This window comes from Pseudonaja textilis, chromosome 11 (genome assembly GCF_049901715.1).
Source record: "Pseudonaja textilis isolate UNSWEBS1 chromosome 11, rPseTex1.2, whole genome shotgun sequence".
NCBI classification, from domain to species: Eukaryota; Metazoa; Chordata; class Lepidosauria; order Squamata; family Elapidae; genus Pseudonaja; species Pseudonaja textilis.
The window spans coordinates 19,669,243-19,696,723 of record NC_142000.1 but is presented as its reverse complement, the minus strand read 5'-3'; the positions used below and the strand labels follow the sequence as shown (position 1 = coordinate 19,696,723).

The following is a 27,481-nucleotide window of genomic DNA, read 5'->3' as shown; positions in this document are numbered from 1 at the left end:
CAATTATTTCAGCAATTTCAGCGCAGTCTCTAATTTTCTGCCATCTACCCTACTAGCAAACATTCACAAGCAAGAAATCTATCTACTTATGATGTCTTTCTTTCACATATACCTTTCTTTCTTTCTTTCTTTCTTTCTTTCTTTCTTTCTTTCTTTCTTTCTTTCTTTCTTTCTTTCTTTCTTTCTTTCTTTCTTTCTTTCTGTCTCTTTTGCTCTCTCCTGTCTCTGTCTCTGTCTTGCTTTCTCTATCTCTCTCTATTATTTTTCTATCATCTATTCCATCCATCTACTCACCCATCCATCCATCCATCCATCCATCTACTTATCTACCTATCAATCATCTCATCAAACTGGGTAGAAGTAGTACATTTGAGTGCCACATTCCTCCATCATGTGATATCTGTACTACGATAGCGCACACCAAATAAACAACCCTTTTGACCTTGAAGGAGTTAAAATGACTCACACACTTCTGATTTCCCTTCTCAGGAAACAAGCAAAACAAAAAGTTAGGATTTTTTTTTTTCCCTTTCTCCTTCCAGATGACGGCATTTCAAAGAAGATAAATATTGGCAGCGATCCTTGATTTGATGCACTGATATGGTTCATCAAGGCAGTTGCAGATTAGTCCTGGCACTGTCAGGAAATATCATCTGTTTATTAGTGAGGGCTTATTAGTGAGGAAATTGCAGGCACAAATCAGGTACTCGTGTAAGATTCGGCCACGCGATGTTTTGCCACCCCAGTCTCGACTAGCAGAGCACTCAAGCATATCGGGTTTGCCAGACGCTGCTTGAAAATATTTCATAAAAATGCACAATTTGAGCTGGACGTTCACAGTTACTATTGGGAGAGGGTGTAGCGATCAGCAAAGTTTATAAACATACAGTTAGTCCTCATTTAGCAATCACAATTGAGACTATTGCTAAACAAAGAGATCATTAAGTAGAAAATCAGAGAACCAGTGGTGGATTTACGACCTCACTCTCCATTTAGTCGTTAAGTGAGCCACTGAGTAGAAAATCACAAAACCAATGAAGGATTTACAATCTCATTCCCCAAAAGTAAGCAAGGAATCACCAAAGAAATAAACTCAACATTCTCACTCAAAGTTCTAAAGACCAGGCTCAAATTATCCTACTTCGGACCCAGCTTTCTGGAGAAGGCCTGTGGCTAGAAAAAGTGGAAGAAAAGAGAAGAAGAACCAGAAACAAGGTAGATGCATTCAGTTATATAGATAATGGTGGCAACCATTGGAAGATCTGAAGAAACAAATTGAGCACAGATTGTTATGGGACAAAACCCCCAATCTATGTAAATGCTAAGAGTTGACAACCACTTCATGGCACATAATCAATCAATCAGTCAGTCAGTCAACCAACCAACCAACCAACTGATCCATCAGTGTCCCTTATCACTGTAGGCATGGGACAATTGCAAGATCATCTTCCTATTGCTACTACAGACTCTAAAAAAAAACCAATCTTTAATTATGTACAAACCCCACCCAGGATCTTCACCCTGTTGCCACCTGCCTAGAAACAATGAGATACTCCTTCTTGCTACACACATGGTGACAACAGCCACAAACACAAATTGCCAGCAGATTGTAGCTTTCCTAGAACAAATCACTTTTTCCTGAAAAAAAAAAAAGGATGTTTCAGCTCATTCATTTTTCCCACTCTGACCTGATGACTAGAACTCATTATAGCATTTCATTGATCATCCCTGTTGTGTTTGCCCTTACAGAGAACAAGTTTAATAACACTCAATATTACATTTTTATTACACTCGAGTGCCAGGTTCACCGGTGAATATTTTGTTCTCTGTCTTTCTTTGGAGATTACAGCCCCAGAGCCCCCAACCCTGATAATTCTCTCATTACCCAAATGAGGTTGATGGCACACCTTCCTGGTCTAGAGTTCATTCAATCAGACCCCTACAGTTAATCATTTGGATGTCATATTTATTTTCCATGAAAAATGAAGAGTAGTAACTGAAACTGAGCCAATCTTTTCCGGAAAAAAGTGAGTTTGATTCCAAATCTCACCAAATTAATATATATATAGGTAATCCTTGACTTACAACCATTCATTCAGTAAACATTCAGAGTTACTAACTATGGCATTAAAAAAAACCTTACAACCACTTAACTACAGGTAGTCCTTGCCTTACAATCTTTCATTTAGTGAACGTTCGAAGTTACAACAGTTACCTTAATGCTTAAAGTTGCCAAGGTTGGACACCCCTGATTCAAGGAGAAAACAAGGGATTGATGATACAGGTAGGCCTCAACTTACAACTATTTATTTAATGACCATTCAAAGTTATAACGGCACTGAAAAAAGAGACCTGTGACCATTGTTCACACTTATGATTGTAGCATCATCATCATGGGGATTAATTCACAATTAATCAGTGGAACAACTTGCATCCAGAAGTTGTGGCTACTCCATCACTGGAAGTTTTTAAGAAGAGATTGGACAAACATTTGTCTAGAATGGTGTAGTCTCTCCTGTCTGACCAGGGGTTGGGCTAGAAGACCTCCAAATTCCCTTCCAACTCTTATTATTCTGCTTTAGAGAGGATATGGCTTTCCTGCTGAATTTGGTTTCAGATTTAGGAAGGAGTATTGTGATACAGCGTTTGTGTCAAAACTCATTTCTTTCCATCAAAGTGATCTTTCTTCTACCATTCATGAATCAATATTCACAAATTTTCAAGCTTCTCTATTACTACAGAGAGTGGATCCGATTTCTCCTTTTCCTTTCATGGTTTCTTTTATTGTCCAGTCTTTCTTCTGAATCCCAATTGATCTGGAAGATTTTTTTTTTTTTCAAATTAATCTTGGCATTCAAGGCAAATTTTCTTCCCCATCCTCGGTTACTCTTTTGCAATGCAAACATATGAAGGCGCATTCGGTAACATTCATAATTTCAGCAAAATGCCAACCTCCATTCATTCTTTCTGCACAGAAAATTCTCAAATGCTCAGCTCACGCAGATGGCAGAAATGTACACGAAAGAACAATTCAGTACCTTATGCAATCATATCAATATTGCTTTTTTGGCTGCCTTGGTGAATATGCATTTAGATGCTGGTAAAACACTTCGCAAAAGTTGTTTCTAACATAGATGTTCAATCAGATCAAAATGGATTTTTAGGAATGGGGACATACGAAATTGCCAGATGCAGAATGACCTGCTTAGCTCATCATTATGCATGCAGACTGACAGCTATTATCCACTGTAGGATTTGAGATGTATCTCTGTTCCCCTCATTATGGAAATGCAAGGATTCAGCATGAGATACAGGCAGTCTTCGAACTTACCCCCATAGTTGAGATCCAAATTTCTGTTGCTAAGTGAGACAGTTGTTAAGTGAGTTTTGCCTCATTTTAGGACCTTTCTTGCAGTTGTTAAATTAGACCTGCGGTTGTTAAGTGAATCTGGTTGAATTGGCTTTGGCGTAAGGGTCTCCTGCTTAAGCAGGGGGTTGGACTAGATGACCCTTCCAACTCTGTTATTCTGTTCTGTTTTGCTTGTCAGAAGGACATAAAAGCGGATCACATGACCCCTGGACACTGCAACTGTCATAAATATGAGTCAGTTGCCAAGTATCTTAATTTGGACCACGGAGATGTGGCAATGGTCATAAGTGTGAAAGATGGTCATGTCCCTTTTTTTCAGTGCTGTTGTAACTTTAAACAGTCACTAAATAAAGTGGTGTAAGTCATGGACTATTGTACTTCACATTTGAAATATATGTTAACTACTAATTGGTGAGCAGCAGATGTGCCAAAACACATATTATTTTAAATATAATTTCTTGCCACTTTTGTAAAAACTGCAAGAAATTATGCATATACAACGAGAGATGTAAAAATTGGGTGTTACATACCCTGGGGAAAAAAAAGGAGATTTCTAATGAATTGAATTTGCAAGGAACATTTACTGGATCAAACTTCAAAACTGAAAAAAAAAAACTGGGAAGAAGAGAAATGTATAGGAATTCCTGCTTTGGATATCTAAGCAAGTCTCTTTGATTATACTTCAGGACGAACACAGGAAAGAAAGACAACTTTCAAAGAAGGAGTTTAAAAACTACCAGCAATCTGCTAAATTTATGATCGGAGTAGGCTTTACTACTTACCTTTCCTACAAGTTTTGGAAAGGGGGGTCTCTGATTTTCAGGAATTAAGATTGGAGGTGCAACAATGGACCTTCTTTGCCGTATGCTTCCAAGGCCATCTTCTGCTTTAAGGAGCTCCTAAGAAGGAACAGAACAACGAGTTAAATTGACCAATGCTTGCAAGAACACCACAGTTCATTGTCAATCTAATCTTACGAAGCTTCTCCTCTGATAACACTGAATGGCTAACTAGTGCATTCCAGGCATTGACCACTCTGTTGCTGAAGTCATACTTTCTGAAATCAAGTTTGGAGCGGTTTACATTGAGTTTGTATCTGTTGTGTGCTCTTGTATTGTTGCGGTTGAAACTGAAGTAGTCATTGACAGGTAGGACATTGTAGCAGATCGTTTTGTGTACTATGCTTAAGTCCAATCATAGGTGTCATAGTTCAAGGTTGTCCAAGCCCCAAATCTCAACCCTGGTGATGTAGGGCATTCTGTTGCAAGCAGAGGAGTGTAGTACTCTTCTCGTGAAATACTTCTGGACTCGCTCAATTGTATTAATGTCTGATATACAGTGCAGATTCCAGACAGATGAGCTGTATACACTCATCTGTATACGCATACAAATACGCATACAAAACCTTTGCTAGACCAATACTCGAATACAGCTATATAAAAAAAAAACAGAACAGTACAGTTATGAACCTGCTTTATTGTATTCACGTTCAGAATAATTTGTAAAAATATTTACAGAGGAGAATATTTATAGCTCAGGGTTGAAATGAGGGGGTCTTGGTGCTCTCTGAGTTGGTGGTTTTCTTGCAGACATTTCATGACCCAACTAGACAACATCATCAGTGCTAGGAGGAAATGAGGTATGTGGAGAGGAGGAAGAGCAGGAACAGTAGGTAGACTCTGGGGTCCTTGGTGTACACTAAGCTTGGTTGATATTTTTGCAAACATTTCATTAACCAGTGATGATGTTACCTTGTTTGGAAATGAAATGTCTACAGGAAAACAACCAAGCTCAGAGATCACTAAGGATCTATCTATCTATCTATCTATCTATCTATCTATCTATCTATCTATCTATCCCTATCATCTATCTCTATCTTTCTATCTTCCTTTCTTTCTCTCTCTCTCTCTCTCTCTCTCTCTTTCCCTACCTATTTACCTACCTATCTATTTATCTATCTATCATCTATCTCTACATCATCTCTATCATGTCTATCATCTATCTATCATCTGTCAACTATCATCTCTCTCTCTTTCTCTCTCTCTCTCACACACATCTCTCTCTCTCTCTCTCTCTCTCTCTCTCTCACACACACACACACACACACTCTCTCTCTCTCTCTCTCTATCATCTATTTCTCTATCATCTATATCATATCTATCTATCTATCTATCTATCTATCTATCTATCTATCTATCTATCTACTATCGTTTGTAAAATTCATTAGCCATCCATCTTACGACAAGGTAACTCCAGGTAGCTTAGAATATTAAAACTTGTAAACCTTTTCTGGTTTTTAGACATTAGACTTTTGATCCATATTTGACCACATTCTACAAGCTAATATACTGATTCAATTTGGTGGAAAAAAGATGGGGAGGGGGAGGGAAAATCCTGACTATTATTGAGGGTTTGTCAAGATCAGTCTTAGCCTGTCCAATCTGCTTGTTTATCTCTCCACCTATCTGCTGGGAAAATCTCCCAGGGACCCTAATGTCTTTTACAATTTAAATGAATGGCCAGCCGGCCTACTACTAACAAGCACCATTATTCTTCACAACAAAATCTTCATTATAAGTTGTCAAGGGAATGAGTGAAAGCCCGGACTGCCATCTATCACCATGAGAACAAAACTCATCCTTAGGTGAGATGATCCATATGTATCCCATTATGGCTGACCAAGGGAACAGTGGTTTATTTCTGTTTGATGCCCAGTAATATATGAGTTCAGCTCGGTTTGATAGAGCAGAAATGAAGCAATAACATTTTCCCATGGTCTAAATTAATAAAATTCACTTTCCAATTTGGCAGAATCCCCAATGGCAATTGAAAGGAAATAGCTCTGGTTTTCCTGATGGCACAAAAACTGCCTGAAGCTGGAACTGGTTCAAATATTTGAGGGGTAGTTGACTTTTAGAGGATTTAAAGGGAGTTGAGAGGTAGTGAAAAATATCCCCCCCCCCCGATGCTTCATTTTATTAAAAAACAAACAAACCAAAAAACAAAAACCCAAATCTCTAAAAAGAGGAGGGGAGAATTACAAGATTAAAAATTCAAAATCCTCTTTTAACAAACTATTATTGCATTCAACTCATAGAAAGTTTACCACGACTTCTGATCTATCCCACATCATCCCAATATTAAACCTGGTTCATCCTCGAGAGTAGGGAAGAATCAGAGTTTACAAGAACACAGGGAAAGAAATATGAAGTTAGACATAAATCACCACTAAGAGGCAGAAATGGTTATTTTCATTTGCACAAAAAACAAAATAATAATAATAATAATAACAACAACAACAATAATAGCAACAATAATAACAAACCACAATTTCTAGTTTACTTCCTATTCATGAGAATTTACCCCTTCTTTCTTATTAAAAAAATAAGAATGATACAATGATACTTTGGGAGAAGTGTGCAGTCTATAGGTTATGGACCTCTTGTTTAGACAAGGATCAATAAACAGATGGGGAAGATTGGAGGTGGTTCAAGGCATCTTTAGCGATTTGTTATGTCCAATCATGGCAGCTACATTGCCAGATTAATGGGGAAATTGATCTTGTCTGGAATGCAATAAGTTCTTGCCTTCAAAGAGATGCTTGGGATATAATTAATATCTGTCCAGGATAAAAAGAAAAGTCTTCCTTAAATTAAGTGCAGCTCCTAGCCTGAATTTACTCATTGTGCTCTTTCCTTAGCAATAATCTAGACGTAGATTCCTGTTCCAGTGGCGTAGTCCCAGATCTAACCCTGCTTCAGTAGAATTGACCAGGTGCTACTACTTCTTGTCATCTGTCATCTCTTGTCAGAGTCTGAATCTGAGGAGGAAGCCAGACAGCTGACAGGGAGCAGGAGTGTGGCTCTGTTGGCTGTGGAGGAAGCTGGGGAAGGGCAAAGTCCGGCTGGGCAGAGCAGGGAAGAAGTAGAACAAGGGAGAGGGAGTTCAGAGGAAGACCCAGGCCCACCCCCTCTTCATCCTAGGGCACGCAGGGAGGAATGGAGAAGAGAGCAATGTGGGTTGCATGGCTTACAGGGGAGGAAAGGGCTCTGATTTCCTTCTTTAGCCACAGCTGGGAACGAGAGTTTAAAAGAAATGCATGCTGACTGTGGCAGCTGCTAAGGGCAAACATGAGTTTATCTTGTGTTTACTTTGATGATCTGTATTCCTAGTGTCTTCCCAACTGTGTTGAGTTATTGCTATGCCTTCGTGTCTAGAATTCTTGCTCCTGCCCTGCCAAACTAACTACTTCAGTTTGGCTTGTTTGGACTTTAAGTTACAGTTTTTGTTGACCATGTTCTGGATTTAATTCTGCAGTCAAAGGCTGTTCCTGGAAGAGTTTTTCTCCAGCCAGAAGGTAACCTGGACATTGGGAGCAAAGTTAGAGATAATAAAGGGACTCTTATTGATCATCTGACTGTGTTGCCTTTGTGCCATGCCCTGGGTAATCACAGAAACCTAGTATAGATACTCCTGGATTTACAACAGTTCATTTAGTGACCATTTGAAGTTACAACTGCACTGAAAAAGGTGATGTATGTCCATTTTTCAGACTTACGACTGTTGTAGCATCTCCATGGTTATATGATCAGAATTCAGACACTGGGCTAAATATTCATATTTATGGCCATTGCAGTGTCATGTGATTCCTCTTTTTTGCGACCTTCTGACAAGCAAAGACCAGGTTTGCTTCACAACCATGTGACGAACTTAACAACTCAACAGCTACAGCAAGAAAGGTTGCCAACTGGGACAAAAATCGCTTAACCAATGTCTCCCTTGGAAATGTTGGGCTCAATTGTGACCATAGGTTGAGGACTACTTGTATAAACCCAACCAGCAAGCCCCTGCCGTTATCCTGGACTACATGCTGATAGTGAACGCTTTCCAAATTGTTGTTTGTTTTATTCAAATAATCTCGCATTTACGAACATTCCCTTTTTGAAAACTCAGCCAGTACATCAAGCACGAGGTGGTTTTACTTCCGTGCAAGAGAGCAGTTGCTTAAATAAATTAGAGATCAATTATTACCTTTTTTTTTTTTTAAAGGGCTGTTTGCATACATACACCTGCCTAGGAACAACAAGTACTCACTTTCTCAGCTCTGCTTCTTCTGATAACTCTCAGTAGAGAAAGCAGTTTTCATTGGAACAAAGTCAACTGAATATAGTTTATTTATTATTGTGGTTTTTTTTAAAAAAAAAAAGAAGAAAAGAAATATCCAAAACGCAAAGATAATTATAATGCAAATCCATTCAAAAACTACAGGTTAAAAAGTGCTTTAAAGGTGAAAAGAAAAGATCCCAACAGGAAAAAAAGAAAAGATACCCTTGTAGCTATTCTACAGTGACAATATAATTAGTTCTGCTGAAGAATTCCAGCATCCTCCTTCTACAGTTTCCTAAAGGCTGGGGGTCTTAGCCAGGGGTACCCAAACTTCTCGACTCATCATCTAGCAATGCAATTCCTGAAAGTAATTAACTCTAAAACCAAGAATGTTTACCCATTTGGATCAGACGATATGAGTATCATATAGCATTGCAAAATAAATGTGACCTACATTTAAATTCTATTCTATTTGATATATATTTATGTGAGAGTGTCCTTATTACTGGATAACAATCCTCCTCCTCCTCCTTCTCCTCCTCCTCCTCTTACCACTGCTTCTCATCTTCTTTTCTCCTTCACCACTACTACTCCTCCACCACCTCCTCCACTTCCTCCCCCTCTTTTACCACCATTTCTCCTTCTCCTCCTTTCTCTTTCTGCATTCTCTCCTCCTCCTCCTCCTGCTCCTCCTCCTCCTTTTGCCTCCTCCTTCTTTTCTTCCCCTTCCCTGTTCCTCTTCCTCCTCTTCCTCCTCCACTTCCTCCCCTTCCCCTTCCCTCTCCACTGCTTCTCCTTCTCTTCTCCTTCTCCACTACCACTCCTTTGTCCTCTTCCTCCTCCTCCTCCCCCCTCCCCCTCCTCCTCCTCGTTGTCTAAGCATAAATTATTATCTAGGAAAATGGGCAGAAAGAAGCAAAAAACACATTTGGATTGGCTGTTGTTTTTAGCCACCAACACGGCAAGCTATTTCTTCAAGCATTATTTACATTACTGGGCATATTTTCATTTGAGCCAGCTGTAAATTCTGCCTACAGCTGGCACGATAGCATGCTGCTCATAAAACAGAATGATTGTGCAATGCTACACCAACCATTAAATGTACTCTGGGTGATCAGGCGAGCAACCGCCTAACCAAAAGATATTTAACTGGTCTGACCTCTCAACTGGGTCTTCACAAAGGGCAATAGTTTTTTTTTTTTTTTAATTATGATTTTTGCAACAAGAGGAGGAAAAGAGTCTACATATAGATCATGCATCTATGTTTATTTTAGATGATTTATCAATGCTTTTCTCTGGGACTTAAAGGGCTAAACCATCTTTTTGGTTATCATATTGATTCATTATTCTCATTGTGTTCCTTTGTCATTTTTTTTTATTATAACCAGCCAACCAACCAACCAACCAAGGAAGCATAGCAGGGAATGCTATACCATTTTAGACAAACAGTTGTCCAATCTCTTCTTAAAAACTTTCAGTGTTTGGGCACCCACAACTTCTGGAGGCAAGTTGTTCCACTGATCAATTGTTCTGTCAGAAAATTTCTCCTTAGTTCTAGGTTGTTTCTCTCCTTGATTAGTTTCCACCTGTTGCTTCTTGTCCTGCCTTCAGGTGCTTTGGAGAATAATTTGACCCCCTCTTCTTTGTGGCAGCCCTTCAAATATTGGAAGACTGCTCTCATGTCTCCCATAGTCCTTCCTTTTATTAAACTAGAAATACCCTATTCCTGCAAACATTCTTCATATGTTTTAGCCTCCATACCCTCCAGGACTGTCCATTGTTTGCAAAAATCAAACCCCCAGATCTTTCCCCCCTTTAGCCAAAGTATTATGGATGCATTCTCTTGCCTAGTTAAAAAAAAATATTCAGAACGGGGAGACAAGCTGTGCATTCCTTGAGAAGAACATATTTGCAATACAGAAGATGATTTATATCTTGTCACTCTAAACTATTAGTCATAACACCATTGTCTGGGATGTCTTCACAGAATATAACTTCAGCCTGAATTCATTAGTTCCCAAGAATTTCGTTGTCTGAAGCGCCGGGCAAAGAAATATCGTTTGCTAATTAGTTTCACCCTTCCTTTCACTCATGTGCCACTCACCAAAATGAGAGGCAGGGGTTATTTTCTTGAAAAATCTACCACAGCCATGACGTTCTGCATTGCAAATGGATTTCAGGTAAACTCTCTTCCTATCAGACTTTCATACACCTGCAGAAACTGTATTCTAAAAATATGCATTTCCTCCTCCTACTTTTTAAAGAGAAGTTGGCAGGCTAGGAAAGAAAGGAAACTTCTCAAGCAACTGCGTCCTCTTCGCTGATGATGTAAAGCTATTCAATACCACAAACAATACTGCTACCCTTCAAAAAGACCTTGACTATGTATCAGAATGGTCAAACAAATGGCAACTTCAAATCTCAACAATTAAATGCTCTGTCTTACATATTGGCAAAAAAAAAGTCAGAAAATAAAATACAGGCTGAATAGTCAAGACCTTGTTGATGATCCAAGCTCTATAAAGGACCTTGGAATACTCATCTCTAACGATCTAAGTGCTGGAGCCCACTTTACTACATAGCCAAAAAGGCATTAAGAGTTGTTAACCTAATCCTACATAGCTTTTTCTCTGGTAATATCACACTACTAACTAGAGCATACAAAACATTTGCTAGACCAATACTCGAATACAGTTCATCAGTCTGGAACCCACATTTTGTATCTGATATTAACACAGTTGAGAAAGTCCAGAAATATTTCACAAGAAGAGTTCTCCACTCCTCTACTCGTTGTAGAATACCTTATGCCACCAGACTTGAAATTTTAGACCTAGAAAACCTTGAATTACGCCATCTTCGGTCTGATCTAAGTATGGTATATAAAATCATACACTGCAATGACTTACCTGTCAATGAATACTTCAGCTTCAACCATAACAACACAAGAGCACACAATAGATACAAACTCAAGGTTAACCACACCAAACTTGACTGCAGGAAATACGACTTCAGCAACAGAGGGGTCAATGTCTGGAATACTCTACCTGACTCGGTGGTTTCTTCCCCAAGCCCCAAAAACTTTAACCTTAGACTGTTTACTATTGACCTCACCGCTTTCCTAAGAGGTCTGTAGGGGGCGTGTATAAGCGCACCAATGTGCCTACCATCCCTGTCCTATTGTTTCTTTTATTTTTCTTATATCTACCCATTTCATGTATTCATAAATATGTATATACTTATAGCTATTATCTTGTAAGTGATTGACAAATCAAAATAAATAAATAAATAAAATAAATGGTTGAACAACTTTTTTTCAGACCAAGATCTGTATGTTTATGGGCCAGGATGAAAAGTACAGTTTGAGTTAATTGAATGTTCATTAAAATTACATGGAATAGTACAAAAAAACAGAATTGGAAGGGACTTTGAAGGTCTTCTAGTCCAACCCCCTGCTCAAGCAGGAGACCTTACACCAGTTCAGCCAAGTGACTGTCCACGGTCCAGTTAGAAGCCTCCAGTGATGGGACCCCCACAAATTTTGAAGGCAAATTGTTGCACAGGTTAATTGTTCTCACTGTCAGGACATTTCTCCTTAGTTCTAGGTAGGAATTATTTAATTACACCTCACATGGTGCCTCTTCACCTATTTAATGTTTTAAATAACATTTGAGGTGATTCGTCACTTCAGTTGATGGGTTGGACCCAGAGGTGGTATTCAGCAGGTTCTGACCAGTTCTAGAGAATTGGTAGAGGAAATTTTGAGTAGTTCAGAGAACCGGCAAATGCCACCTCTGACTGGAGATTTTACAGCATCCTTCCCCTGCCACACCCACCAAGCCACGCCCAAAGAACCGGTAGTAAAAAAAAATTGAATCCACCACTGGTTGGACAGCTGTTTGTCCAGATGATATAGGATCACCTCCTTGAGCAGGTTGGACTAGAAGACCTCCAAGGTCCCTTCCAGTTCTGTTTTTCTGTTACTCTCTTCCTAAATTTGTACCCTATGACTATCATTAAGTGTTGTACTTTATGATTCTTGAAAAATGTATCTTTACTTTTTATGTACTCTGAGAGCATATGCACCAAGACAAATTCCTTGTGTATCTAATCACACCTGGCCAACAAAGAATTCATTCATTCATTCATTCATTCATTCATTCATTCATTCATTCATTCTAAATGTGCAGTATTGGCCTTAACTAATTCAAATGTTCGGGCTATTGATCCTTTCCCTACCCAATGCCATACTTCACCCTTCCTGCCAAGATTTCATTGTAGCTGACACCCTACTCCAAGAATGACTTCAAAAATAATAAATATGAACATGTACGTCTGCATCTAATATTCCATGACATGTTATTATAGATATAGGTTGGGATATTCATCCAATATGGATTCTGTTCCATGATGAGAACAAAGCAAAGAAAACAATTTCTCGTTTCCCCAAAGCAATAGCGTGGTGCGTAAAAATTACTTTCAGATATTTTATTGGCTCTAGCAAGGAAGCGCACCGCTCCTGTGCTGGAGGCTGGCATTGAAATAAAAATGATCCATAGGAGTCTTTGGAAACTCTGCTGGCATCCTTACCCAGTGAAGACACTTTAAACAAGCATAATGAGAAGAGAAGTTTGGGCTCGCAGCAGGGGCTCTTTGCAAATTCCTTCAGGGGTTGGAGGGATGGTATGTAACCAGAAATAATTCCCTCTCTCAACAAAGGAAACATGGTGAGATCAAAAAAGTGGGATCAGCTTGCTAGATTGATGAGTGAGCAAGGCGAACGATCCTCCCCCTAGAAAAAAAATCACAGCAGTGGGCCAACCCTCTGCTCCCTTGGTGAAAAATTAGTTCTTACATATTTGAACGTCTGTCTGTTAAAAGCCGGGGCTCATTTTATTTTGCCTTCATTTGCTCTCTCTTCAGTGCAACAGGTTGACCTTTTCCCTAAGAAAAGGGTTGGATAGTGACATTGGGGAAGGATGGTTAGGAAGGTCTGACATGTATGTCTGAATTCTTATGGGTGTGTTATCCATTAGCCAGGAACTGAGGTGGCACAGTGGTTGGAATGAGGTACTTCAGGCTACTTCTGCTGACTGCTGGATGACTGCAATTTGGCAGTTTGAGTCTCAACAGGCTCAAGGTTGACTCAGCCTTCCATTCTTTTGAAGCCAGTAAAATGACGACCCAGATTGTTAGGGGCAAGAGGCTGACTCTGTAAACTGCTCAGAAAGACCTGTGTAAGTCTAAGTGCTATTGCTATTACCTTTTTATCATGGTTTTCTGTTAAATTGTCACTTGTTATACACTTTTATCCATGGATAGCTGGTCTGCTAGTTGGATGATTATTGGTTGTTATTCAGCTACATCCTTTAGAATAACGGATGAAACAAGCATGACATTTTGTAAACAAAATTAGATTAAATCTGGCTTATCTTGCATAGAGTGCCCCGTTTCATGGGCAGCATCCCAAACAGATCTGAAGCTTTAATAATTTCTTCCCAAATGACTGGGATCTCAAAATTAAATCAATTGCTTGAATTTCCATTTTAAGATTGATTCAGCTCTTCCAATCTAATCCTGGCTAGTTTACATACCACCAGTTGGAAGCTCAACTTCTTCAAATTAGAACATGGCTGAACAGTTCTCTCTGAGATTTTCATCCTTCCTGAGACCAAAATTGTACCTCTCATACTCTTCTCTGCTTTTAACACAACCTCCCTACCTCTGGCCCTCATTACATTCCACAGAATCCATAACTACTTCACAATCACCAGATAGCTGCTGAATTCATGGAAAGAACCATTCTAGTCTGAATGACTTGATTTTTGTGCCTGTGTGGAAGACAAGCCATTCATACATCTCTTCCTTGCAGGAAACATTAACATTACTGAGATTTATATTTCTGAACCAGGAAAACAACACATCTAGAAATATAATTTACCACAACTCTCTCCACACATCAAATCTTGACAGTGAATTACAGTATAACCAGACATTTGCTACTGTCTGTGAACTGATGGAAGGTTGAACTTCAACCTTGACATTCTGGATAATGTCAGTCTGCCTTATTCTAACGGTTTTTTTTAACATATATCACCTAAAATGGCTATATCAAAATGTTTTTTCCACCAATAACAGAAGGGGGAAGGACTATCACATTTCAATGAGCATGGGATCCACTTCATTCGAATGACAAAGATAGATAGATAGATAGATAGATAGATAGATAGATAGATAGATAGATAGACCGACAGACAGAGTTGAAAAGGACCTTGTAGGCAATCTAGTCCAGAACCCTGCCCAAGCAGACCCTACAGCATTTTTGACAGATGGCAGTCCAGTCTCTTCTTGAAAGCTTCCAGTGATGAAGCTCCCACAACTTCTGGAGACAAGCTGTTGCATTGGCTGATTGTTCTTACTGTCAGAAAATTTCTCCTTATTTCCAGATTACAGATTATGTCTGTAATTCTTTGGGATTAAATAAAAATAGCCAATTCCCCTAGAAAGAAACTTTGTGCAGGTTTATGAAACCTCAACCATTTGAAGAATGAAAAGTTACTCCTCTGGTTTTCCATGGTAGCAACCCACGGCAATTTCCTTGAAGAGTTATCAAGGTGAAAGCACAATTTAGCAAGATTTATTCATTTAGTGCAGAAGCCAGATGTCTACAATGGCTATTACAGAATAATTCAGAGAGAAGTAGAAAGTTAAGTTCTTCATCCAAATTTCCATTGTGCCTAGAAAGATCCAAGGAATGGATGTTCTACTTGTTGTCAACCTGTTTCTTCATTGCTGACAGTAATGATGACACACTTACTTAGGAGGGGTAAGAGACCCTACCACTTATTTTACACTTTTTAAAATTCAGTTTGCTTCACCTTTCTATCTTTCCAAAGAACCAAAAAGAAAATGCAACTACCTTAATCCATTTCACGATGTGGTCTTGGCATGTACTCTTCCTCCCAATTACTTAAAGGACATTAACTCCTTGGTGTGAAGAGCTTAACAATTCAGTAAACAAAGGTGCAAATAAGGTCAAACACTTATGGTGCAACCTTGTATCACACGTTCCATGTAATACGCCAACAAAATGCAATTATTGGGACACAATAAGAAAATGTTTAGCTCATTTCACGGGGATTCCAAGTAGAAATGTATGAAAAAACTTCTTGTTAAGCTTATGAAAAGACAAGATGGTGCTTTTAAAAAATGTTTCTCTCCTTTGCACATGACAGTTCCTCCTGGTCCCATTTACTGGTGGCATTTCAGAGCACGTGAGCAACTGATTATGCAAAGGAGGCACACGGTAGTTTGTTTTGGTCACTGCACTATAAAAAAGATGTTGAGACTCTAGAAAGAGTGCAGAAAAGACCAACCAAGATAATTAGGGGACTGGAGGCTCAAACATATAATGAACAGTTACAGGAACTGGGCTTGGCTAGTCTAGTGAAGAGAAGGACCAGGGGAGACATGATAGCAGTGTTCCAATATTTGAGGGGCTGCCACAGAGAGGAGGAGGGGGGTCAAGCTATTTTCCAAGGAACCTGAAGGGCAGACAAGGAATAATGGATGGAAACTGAACAAGGAGAGATTTAACCTGGAAATAAGGATAAATTTTCTGACAGTGAGAGCAATCAACCAATGGAACAGAAGTTGCTTTCAGACATTGTGGGAGCTTGATCTGATTGCTTTCATGGCTAAGGCAGGACTATAACTCACAGTTTCCTGTTGATTGGCCCAAAGTCACCCAGCTGGTTTTCATGACTCAGGTGGGATTTGAACTCCTGGTCTCCTGCATTCTAGCCTGGTGCCTTCACAACTACACCGAACTGCCTCTATTTAAAGAGAGTTACACAGAGGCTCCTTAAAACCATTGCAATTAGCTATCTACACTGCCACATTAACAGATACATCCAAATTCACCTTGTCTCTGATTATCAAGGACAACAGAAACTTATGAAGCTCATTTATGGGAGCCAATTGCAATTTTTTGGATGAATTGCTCCTAAGGAACTCTGTCATGTCCCTGGTGGAGACTGACTCTACGGGAGAGGAGGAACAGCCAACAGGGAGTGGAAGTGTAGCTCTGGAGGTTGGGGAGAAGGCTGGGGAAGCGCAGAGGCCGGCTGGGCAGTCAAGAGGAGGACATAGGCCCATCCCCTCTGTATCCTAGGGCACGCAAGGAGGATAGGATAAGGGAGAGATGCGGTCTACTTGGGAGGAGAGGGCCTTGATTCTCTTCATGGGCTGCAGCTGTGACAACTTGATAAGAGGACGGACAAGCGTACTGGCGAGTTCTGGAAACAAAGCATGGAAATATCTCTAGTTTATGGTTCCTTTCTGAGTTTGGCGTTCTTCCCAGCGTGTGTTCTGTTATCTGTGGATGTCCTCCAGCCCTTATCTTGCCTGGTTTTTGTTGTTTTTTACTCTTTATAATTTAAACGGCATTTCCTCCTTCTTGTAACTGCTTGTGTGGGAGTTTTTTGTCTCCAGTCAAGGATATTTGGAGCGTGGAAGCAAAGTGAAGAAATAAAAGGGGCTTCATCTGTTTTTTTGTGACTGTGTTTATTTTGTATCCCACCCTGGGTCATTGCAAACTCACAGCTTACAAATGGACATTCTTCTGTTCCAATCCTATGATGTAACCATGTTGCCTTCTCAGTTTGAATTGGACTCACTTTATACTCAGACAAAGCCCTTGGTGAACAGCCAGGATTGAGATGGAGTCATCATCTTTCTTTTTTTTCCTTTCTGTAACTCATTCTTTCATTTCACCACGCTGCTCAAGAAGAATCGGGGATGGCAATTTAATGAATTCTCGGTTATTATAACAGCAGTGGCGTGAAGATGACTTTGGTACCTGCTGTGTCATAATCAACGCAGTTCTTACTTAGAAGAATGCTTCTTGATCACTAGGAAGAGTAGGACTTGGTCTGCCAGAGAAGAAAAATAAGGTACCGAGGTCTGTTTTCCATTTTCCAATGTAGCAGGAAGGCCAGTGTTAAAATGAGATGCACCCTCTGCTACTTATACAGTTGTTTGAATGACTCTGAATGAACCCATCCTAGCTTGTTCTAAGATTCAGACAGAGAAAGCAACTCGAGATAAAATTACAGGGGTTCCTTTCTTTTGGTTAAAAAAACTGTGCAGGATAGTTAAGGCAATGAAACAATGCCATTTTCCAAGAGAGAGAGAGAGACAGAGACAGAGAGAAACAGAGACAGAGACAGAGAGAAACAGAGACAGAGACAGAGAGAGAGAGAGAGACAGAGAGAACAAGAGAACGAGAGAGAGAGAATAAGAGAGACAGAGAAAACAAGAGTTATTCTCGCTTCCATTGAATACTGAGCTACTATTCCTGATCATTAAATTCCAATTTGTATTTAATATTTCAAACATCATTCAGGTGCCTGAGTGTGAATTCATTTTTCTGACTGAATTTTTCTCTTCTATCGCAGCTGCACTTCTTTGAAAAAAAAAACCCCTTTATGTAGTTATTTCTCCATAAAGATCAGATATGAGAATAGAGTTACTTTCTTCACAGCACCCTGATACAATTTCTCCTTTGTGTACATATTTTTTTCATCCCAGATTGGTTTTCAGAATAGATTATAATTAAAATCCACAGACCTTTAGATTATAATTACAAAGAGAGGTTGCATGTAAGCAGGTATCTATTCAGGAACTGTTCTTCAGGCATTAAGTTGTGTCCAACACTTCGTGACCCCATGGACCACAGGACGCCAGCTCCCCCTGTCCTCCCCCTGGAGTTTGTCCACATTCATTGCATGGATGACACCATCTAACCAATTCATCCTCTGCTGTCCCCTTCTCCTTTTGCATTCCATCTTTCCTGACATCTTTTCCAATAAATCCTCTCTTCTCATTAGGTACCCAAAATTTTGAGTTTCAGCATCAGCTCTTCAGGACCAATGAATAGAATAGAATAGAAATAACAATAGAATAGAATAGAATAGAATAGAATAGAATAGAAGAGAAGAGAAGAGAAGAGAAGAGAAGAGAAGAGAAGAGAAGAGAAGAGAAATGATAATAGAAATAAGAATAGAATAAAATAGAATAGAATAGAATAAAAATAGGAATAGAGTAGAATAGAATAGAATAGAATAGAATAGAAGATTGAAGAAGAGAAGAGAAGAGAAGAGAAGAGAAGAGAAGAGAAGAGAAGAGAAGAGAAGAGAAGAGAAGAGAAGAGAAGAGAAGAGAATTGAATTCTTTATTGGCCAAGTGTGTTTGGATACACAAGGAATTTGTCTTGGTGCAAATACTGTGGGCAAAATAATGTGGACAAAACAATTGGAGAGTTTGTTTCATTCCCAGAAACTCAACACCATGTAATAATAATTGATTTTATGCTGGCCTGACCAGATTCAGAGCAATAGCCACACTCTTATCTATGTGAGGAGGAGTTCTATGGGTGTATTTTAGAAAGAAAGAATAGAAACATTGGAGAAACAGGGTCATGTCTTATATCTCCAGCAGTAATTCCTCAACTTCACTCCAGGATATTCTCAAGCTGACAAAAAATCGTTTTAACTAAGATTACGAACTTCCTAGGAAATCAATTCACATCATTTATCCTCGAACTTGACCTTTTTCAGCCAATCATTCCTTTGCCTTCCTTTCTCGTATCCTTTCTGTAAACATAAATGAAAATATTTCACATAAACCTAGAACCTAGAACAATAGAGTCAGAAGGGACCTTGGAGATCTTCTAAACCAACCCTCTGCTTCAGCAGGAGATCCTATACCATTCCAGTCTATTTTTGGAAGTCTCCAGTGATGGAGCACCCATAACTTTTGAAGGCAAGTTGTTCCACTGATTAATTGTTCTAACTGTCAGGAAATTTCTCCTTAGTTCTAGGTTGCTTCTCTCCTTGATCAGTTTCCATCCATTGTTTCTTGTAGTTTGACCCCTTCGTCTTAGTTGGAGGCTCTAAAATATTAACCTAAAGTTAAATTGCTGGAGTACAGGGCAGTCTTGGGAAATATTTGTTGTCTAGGTCGCACGCCCTGCCCTGCCCTGAATTCCATCAGCCACTCCCTGCTAAGAATTTTCAGGAGAAGGAGAAAGATTCCAATCATCTCAGAGAGGTCTCGTCATACAATTAAGTTTCCAATTCCGGGACATCCTTGTTCCCCCTTTTTGAACTGGTTCCAGTTTGTCTAAATCCTTCTTAAAGGGTGATACCCAGAATTGGACACAACACTTGAGATGGAAGGTGCTTAATAAAGAGTAAAGTGGATTTATAAACTATGCTGTAGTTAAGGCAGTTTAAAGCTGAATGTACCGTTTTTGCAAACATATTCCACTGTTGACTCATGTTCAGTTTGCAATTACTTGTTGCTCTATTTTTTTTACAAGCGCTCATTGCAAAACAAAATATATCCCCATCTTATACCCATTTCCTACAAATTTCATATTTATTTATTTATTTATTTATGTCAATTGCTCAATATTGATTTTCAGGCCATTAATCTATCGAGATTTGTTGGTAATTTTATCTCAGTCTTCCAGATTTTTCTCTCTATTCATTCATTTAAAAATCCATCCATCCATCCCACAAATTATGTATCACCTACAAATGCTTCCTTGACATCAAGATATACTACATCTACAGCATTCCTATAGTCTACTGAGTAAGATATCTAATTTAAAAATATGATAAGGTTAATCTGTAAATTAATTTGTTAATTTTTCAATTTTTTTCATTCTTACTTCAAGATGGTACCATCTAATTTTCAAACATTAGGAGAAGCATTTGTCCTTTGAAATCTTTCCAATAATAACTGATAGACTGATTTATAGGCGAAGGTTTCAAAATATCCAAAGTAGCACACTCCTGGTCTAGCACATCTCAATTCAAAATTCAAACCAGTTGCTATGCAAATGCAACATAACCTTTCATGTTATCTTTTCAGAACGTACACTTGTTTTCAGATATTTCCTCTCCTTAGCACTCTTGTTCAAAAACAGCTTCAAGGTAAAACTAACTTTATTTATTATTTATGTCACTTCATTATTTTTGGCATGAGGGATTTATTGCTAACCACTCTGCCCCTCCCCCGCCCCTGGCTATTCCCAGTAGTCTCCTATTCAAGCTGTTGTATTTGCAACTCAGACAAACACAGCTGTGATCACTAATCAAGAACTATCCATTTGTGCTTATTACAGCCTCTTCATTATATAAAGGTTTAAACTGGATGTGTGTGTGTGTGTGTGTGTGTGTGTGTGTATGTATGTGTATGTATATATGTATATATATGTATGTATGTGGGTCTTTGGTTATTCGGGTTTTCTCCTGTGTAAGATTGGCAGTATCTAGGCAACGTTTTGATGAAGTCTCATTCATCATCTTCAGGCTTGTGTCTTCAGCTCTGTGCTTCTCAGAGTGATGAAGATGATGAATGAGACTTCATCGAAATGTTGCCTAGATACTGCCAATCTTACGTGGGAGAAAACCCGAATAACCAAAGACCCACATACAAATACCACGAGAACCTCAGAAAGATGTATGTATGTATGTATGTATATATATATATATATATATATATATATATATATATATATATATATATATATTTTCTTAAGTTTTCATGGTACTTACATGTATGAGTATTCAGCTTTGTTCAGGTATTTAATGACGTGGGGAAAATACCCGAACAAAGCTGAATGCCATATATATATACATATATATATATATGTATATGTATATGTATATGTATATGTATATGTATATGTATATGTATATGTATATGTATATACATATATATTAGCAGAGCCAAGCAGCATTAAAAGCCTCCAATACAGGAACACAATGTTGCCAGCCAATCAAGACAAAAAAAGCCACAAAACAGACAGAAGATATTAGAAACACCAATCAAGCAGAACACAGCAAACTCCAAGACCAATAAACACAGACCAAGACTCCCAACCAATCAGGATGAAGAAAAAACCATTCTGGCACAGCAATAGGCTAGCCCCAAATTTAAAACTGAAATGGTTGTGAAAGTCTGACTCACAGACGATACACTATACAGAAGCCTGATGATGGTAGATGAGATTCTGCCGAAATGTTGCTACAACTTTAAAAGCACAACTATAATGACGTGGGAAAATAACCGAACAAAGCTGAATACCATATATGTATATATGTATATATATCTGGTTGTGGGGCAGGGATACACCTCCTGCTTAGAGGAAGATCACAAATACACCATAAAGTAATGCAGTCTTGCAACATCCAATATGTCTGATTCATCCTCTAAACAGCAGTGAAAGAAATTCTGTATCATATACAAGGTCGAAATTATGATCTTCCCCTCCTTGAATCTCAAAAGCATTCTGCTTTTAAATGTGCCAGCTCAGGCTTTATATAATATTGAATTCCAAAGAATTGTACTTTCATGTTCTCATCTGATTTTCTTGTCCAAATTAGGTGTTTTACTCAAAAGTTACTGAGTAGGCAGCTCAGTTCCACTCAAGGGAATTGAAACAATGCTGCCTCATTGTTCAAGGCCGTAAGAGCAAACTTCCCAGAATGCAGTCAACTCAAGTTTCTAGAAGAATTATGGTTGGCTTGAGACAGTTTTCAGTGAAGGAGGAAAAGGAAGACATAGAGGAAAGGAGAGGAGAGAAGCTGACACAGAGAGAATTAAGAGAGAAAATATGGAAGACAATGAGAAAAATTATAAGGAAGGGAAGGAAACAGGGAAGGAAGGGAAGGGAAGAGAAGAGAGGAGAGGAGAAGAGAAAAGAGGAGAGGAGAGGAGAAGAGAAGAGAGGAGAAGAAAGGAGAGGAGAAGAGAGGAGAGGAAAAGAGAAGAGAGGAGAAGAGAAGAGGACTTGCTGGGCTATGAAGAAAGAATAATCTGGCGAAGTATCTACTGTTAAAATGGGAAAGAAAAAGAGAGAAGGATGGGCACTAGTAGGGAAAGGTGATATAAGCCACAATCTCTGTGAATTCTTCACAAATGGGTGCTGAATGGAAAGGAGGATTGCACCATCAGATAGACAGCATCACTGAGAATCCTAGGAACTTTTGGTGAAAAAGAAAGAAGAGTTAGAAATAAACTAAAATTAGAGGGTGAAAGTGAGAAAAGTATCTTGCCCCCATCCTGGTTTTTTCCTTAAATACATCCTTGCTTAGCATAACATCAAACAGATATATAGAACCTGGCTAAAATCTTCCTGCAGTGCCTGACCATCAATGGCTTCTTTATGTTCAAAAGCCCTAGACAAGGAGTTTATTGGGCATGAAACTGTCACTGACAACACCCTAATTTGCAACCCAAAATTGTTTTTTGTCACTCTGGGATTTAGGACAACCTCTTTTGGAAACCAGCACCGCCACAAAACATAATCATCATTATTTGGCCACAAAAGCACGTTTGAGCTCATTGTAAATTTCAACTCTCCAAAGGACAAAGCTCAGCAGCTATTATTGATGGGCGCGGAGGAAGAGTTAGCTAAAGTAATATTTCTCGGTGATTTAATATTGACAGCCAAACTTTAGAAGTTTTCTCAGCTTTCTCACTCAGGAGCTGACAGCAATTTCACTGGGGCCAAAGTAAAATAAATAAAAATAACAAGGTATTCCAGCTAGTGATGTCACTGAATGTCATCCTTCCTAGCACAGAATGTACAAGTTTTGGCAGCTTACAAATCTCCTTCCAAAGAGAGGAGATATTTTATAGCCTCAGAAATGATTTCTACCTGAAGTACCAACAACATTTTGCACTTGTAGCTTGTGTGCATTTAACAACTCTATTTTTCATCCAAACACTTGATACCAATTCCTGTTCTGACCTAGATCTTCCCAAGATCATGAAGCCGACTCTTCGTCCTGATAAAACCCTTTATATTTAGGTTAAAGAGAATTCCTCTCCAGCAAAGTCCTGGCCAACAATCTTTCATGAGATTTCACAACTACAGATCTTTATCAGACTGGGAGAATTAATTGCCAGGACGATATCTTCCAAATGCCACATTGTAGCAGCAATGATTTGGCAAGAAGTCAGGAACATATCCTCACCCTAATGAATTGAACTAATTGTCTCCTGCAAATACCACTCCCCTTTCACTCCTCTTTATTCCCTATGGGAGGGGCTATTCACCATCTACCTGTGCCTTTACTCCCGAGTCGACCCTTGTTCCTTAACTGTTCCCTTCTCCTGGCAGCTCTGCGCATGTGCACATCGGGAACAGGCTCCAGCTGTTCTTCTGCCCCACTGATCTCTGAATCTGAAGGCAGCTGATAACTGTCAGGCAGCCCTGTCCCCAGCTCTGCCTCCAATGCAGAGCCCTCATCAGAGCCTTCCCCAGACTCCAGGAGTAACTCATGTTCCTCCCCAACCTCCTCTTGTCCAAGTTTGCTGTCAGCTCTGTTGGCCCTGGCAGGCCACAGCACTCCCAGTTAATATTCAAAGGAAGGGTGGAGGAGGCCAACGAATGATTGAGGATAATTAGTTTTTGGTGGATCTTCATAACCTTCTCCTGTAGCCATTTCATCTACTGAAAGGAATATTGTGGACAGTTCTGGTCCAGTTTGGTGGAGTTTCTAGGAATACTCTTTCTATGGATTTTCATAGTTCTTCCTTTATTTTTAGAGAAGGAAATAGGGCTACAGACATTAAGAGTGAAAGCCATCATTGAAAGATGCATGATTACAGTCTTCTTCTCCCAATACATCATGCCACCTTGGAGCATTGGTCTATCTCGGTGTTTCTCAACCTTGGTGATTTTAAGATCTATGGATTTCAACTCCCAGAATTCCCCAGCCAGCACAGCTCTATACCATTGGAAGCTACGTTGCACAATTCCTTTCTGCTAGTCCCATCTGGATCTGGAGTTGGAAACAAAACCCAAAAATCTTGATGCAGAACAGGTGTTGTACCTCTGAGTTTCCTCAAAGTAAAACAATAATTAGAAAAAGACAACCCAAGACTGTTCAGGTTGAATCATGTTGATAGCATCATTCACAGATTGCTTGGCTTGACTCATTACGGTTCCCACCTAGAGTCTTCTCTTGATAAGCATGTCATTTCTTGATTGATTTGTCTCTTGCAGTTTCCTGCAAACTGTGAATGATGGACAGGTTTTCAACAGTGTTAAGTAACTGCCTCTTATGGAAGGGTCAAGATTAATAGCCTCCTTCTGCTATTGCGGGCTTTCAAAAAAGTCTTAATCAAGATACTTATTACATGCCATGATCATTCCAAAGTATTTTTCCAATTAATAAATGGCTCTCCAAACACAGTTTAATGTACCATGGGCTGAGCAAATAATAATTACCAATAATAAATTGGACTGGATTAACCCAATACATTATAACCTTATTAAAAAGAGAAAGAGACAGATTGATACCCATTGCTTTGAAATGAAATAAAGGGGAAATATCATTCCAGTTAGATTCCCCAAAAATATTTCAACTGCCAAGGTTGCTTTTTGGGAGCGCTTAGTTTTTCTGACTCAGTGACTGAGTATGACTGATCAAGCCAGAAACCACCAACTACACCTTAGCTACGCCATTCAGATTGTGCTTTCAGACTGGGCGCATCACACAAACTCCAAAAATTGAGCTAATTGAGTAAAGTACTTCCCAAAAGTGCTTTTTCAAAAGGCAAGTGGACTTTGTGTGTCAGAGTATACAAAGCTTTTCTACATGAGACAATCCAGGAGCAACAACAGCAAACAGAGGTTTGTAATAAATAGTGGAAATAGTGGTTTTATCTACAGAAGAATATATATTATACATACATATACTATAGGCAGAAGTCAAACAAGCAGCAATTACAGCAGGGAAGAACACGCAGTGAGAGAAAGTTGTCCTAACAGGGCCTCTTCTTATTATACAGGCTCTTAAAGGGATAACAGCCAAAAACCTTGCCGGCTCATTCCCATCATTGCATCAGCTGGTCAACTCTTAAATCACTGTCCTGACATTGTGTTTCCTTGAAGACCATGTCACTCAAAAGCCTATATTCCAGGGAAACCTTAATTTCCTACACTTGCATGGAAGGTGGAATCCTTGCAGGACATCCAAATTTGGATAACCCAAGAGAAAATTAAATGCATCTAATTCTTTATTGTTTCAAAGAGAATTATTCATGATCCTCACTTACATGGTTCAGTGTTTTATTTTATTTTTTCTCCCTCTCACTTTAGAATTGATAGTTCTTCTCTGATCTTTGCATGACAGGCGGGTGGAAAAAAAATATACTTCCCAGAAAATGCTTTGATGGCGCTTATAATGAGTGAAGAAAAAGAACAAGAACGACTAATAGAAAATGATACAATATCATCCAGGATAGTGACAATCTGAAGGCTCTCCCTTGGGTTCTGCTGTTGTACGTAGGTTTGTGAGATCACAGAGGTAGCGACACAAATTAGAATTATCACATGCTGCAGTTTGTGGGACTCAACACTTTCTTTTTTGGGTCCTAAGCTGAAAGGAAAAAGATATGTGCCACTATTTTTGAGACAAAAAAGGCTCATAAATTCCAGTGGTAAATATGGTGGTCCTTGGAAAGCTGGAGGAAGAGGAAAAGAAGCAGAAACAGCAGAAGGAGGAGGAGGAGGAGGAGGAGGAGGAGGAATGATCATTGTCAGGGAGAAAGGAACTATAATTCATCCCTCTCTTAATCTTTGAGGTATTGGAATACCACAGGAAAAGCCCAACCCCAGGGATACAACAGCCTTACATCTGTTCGTGGAAGATCAAAAAGAAAAGAAAGATTTGTAATGTGAATGTTAAATTGGGCCTTTTTAAAACTTTCAAATCTGGCAGAAGGTTGTGGTGGCCTTGATGCTGGGGTTCTCCAACGCAATGTGAGGGATGAAACAAGCTCCGTGCCCCCATACTCTGCACAGGATTCCACCCAGAGCTCAGAGTCACATCAAAAGACATCAGGGGCACAGAGGAAATGTTTTAAAGCTTGTTCGGTCTTCCTTTTACAGCTAATGTGGCCTTTACATGGAAGATTCCTGCAGAAATCTCTTTCCCGCTGCAAAAACAATGAAACTGCCTCCTGCCAGGGAAGTAAGTGGAAGAGTCAGAGAATGGATCACTCATCCTTTCTAATCTCCTCATTATGGCTTCCTTGTCATCCTAAATTATAGGTGAAGGTACCTGGCTTAATTGTCTTCTAAGTCACTCTCCTATCTCCCTGTTTGCTAAATGCCACAGTAGAGAAATGAAGGCTATCTCCGTTATTCCTTTGCTATCTGGTTGCATCATTGGCAGGGGATATTTTAATTAATTTGAAAAAAGGCCTTGAATCTTTTACCGTGTATATTTATGAGACTGAATTCCTATAAAAATCTATAGATTTCCTTTCCTTTCCTCTCCTCCCCTCTCCTCTCTTTCCCTCCCTCCCTCCTCTCATTATCAATGCAACCAACTTAAACCTCCTCCAATGTGTGTAGCTATTCCTAAATTCTCCTCTCCCTTAGAGTTCACCAAAAGCAACATTTTTAATTGGCTATTTCTTGGATAGATGTAATGCTGGTTTTTTCCTTCTTCTTCTGATTCTCTTTTCCTTTGGGTCATCCATCCCTCCATGGTAGAAATGACATCTCAAGCAGGTATGATGATTCCCCCCCTCCCCCGTTCACTCTGGATCTCTTTGATGGTCTTTTCACACCCTCCTACAAACTGGAATGTGGAGCTCTTCGGCAGCCAAAACTGCTTAAATCCAGCTGAGTTTGCCAACCATCGCCTTCTCCGTCTTCAAAACTCCAACAAGAGTCTCTCTCTCTCTCTCTCTCTCTCTTTCTCTCTCTCTCTCTTCCTGCCAACTCATCGGCTCACTTTGAACTTCTTTTCTCAAAACGTCTGGCTTGAGAAACTCTGAAAACCTTATCTCTTTCATTCCCTTCTATTTTCCCAGACTGTGCTTATCAGCTCCGGTTAGAGCTTGTGTGTCAGGAAGATCACATGTTTGGATGGCAGATGGTTTTATCTGAACTCATTGCCTGGATCGGGATGC

The 27,481-nt window shown here is 39.3% G+C and overlaps 1 protein-coding gene across 1 annotated transcript in view; it reads right to left on the bottom strand.

Annotated features, from left to right (window-relative positions):
• Window positions 1-27,481, bottom strand: part of CDH13 (cadherin 13) — a 394,527-nt gene that overhangs the window by 207,089 nt on the left and 159,957 nt on the right. The window contains exon 4 of the mRNA XM_026713963.2: window positions 4,153-4,269. Coding sequence (XP_026569748.1) covers window positions 4,153-4,269 — 117 coding nt within the window. The remainder of the gene's footprint in view (window positions 1-4,152; window positions 4,270-27,481) is intronic.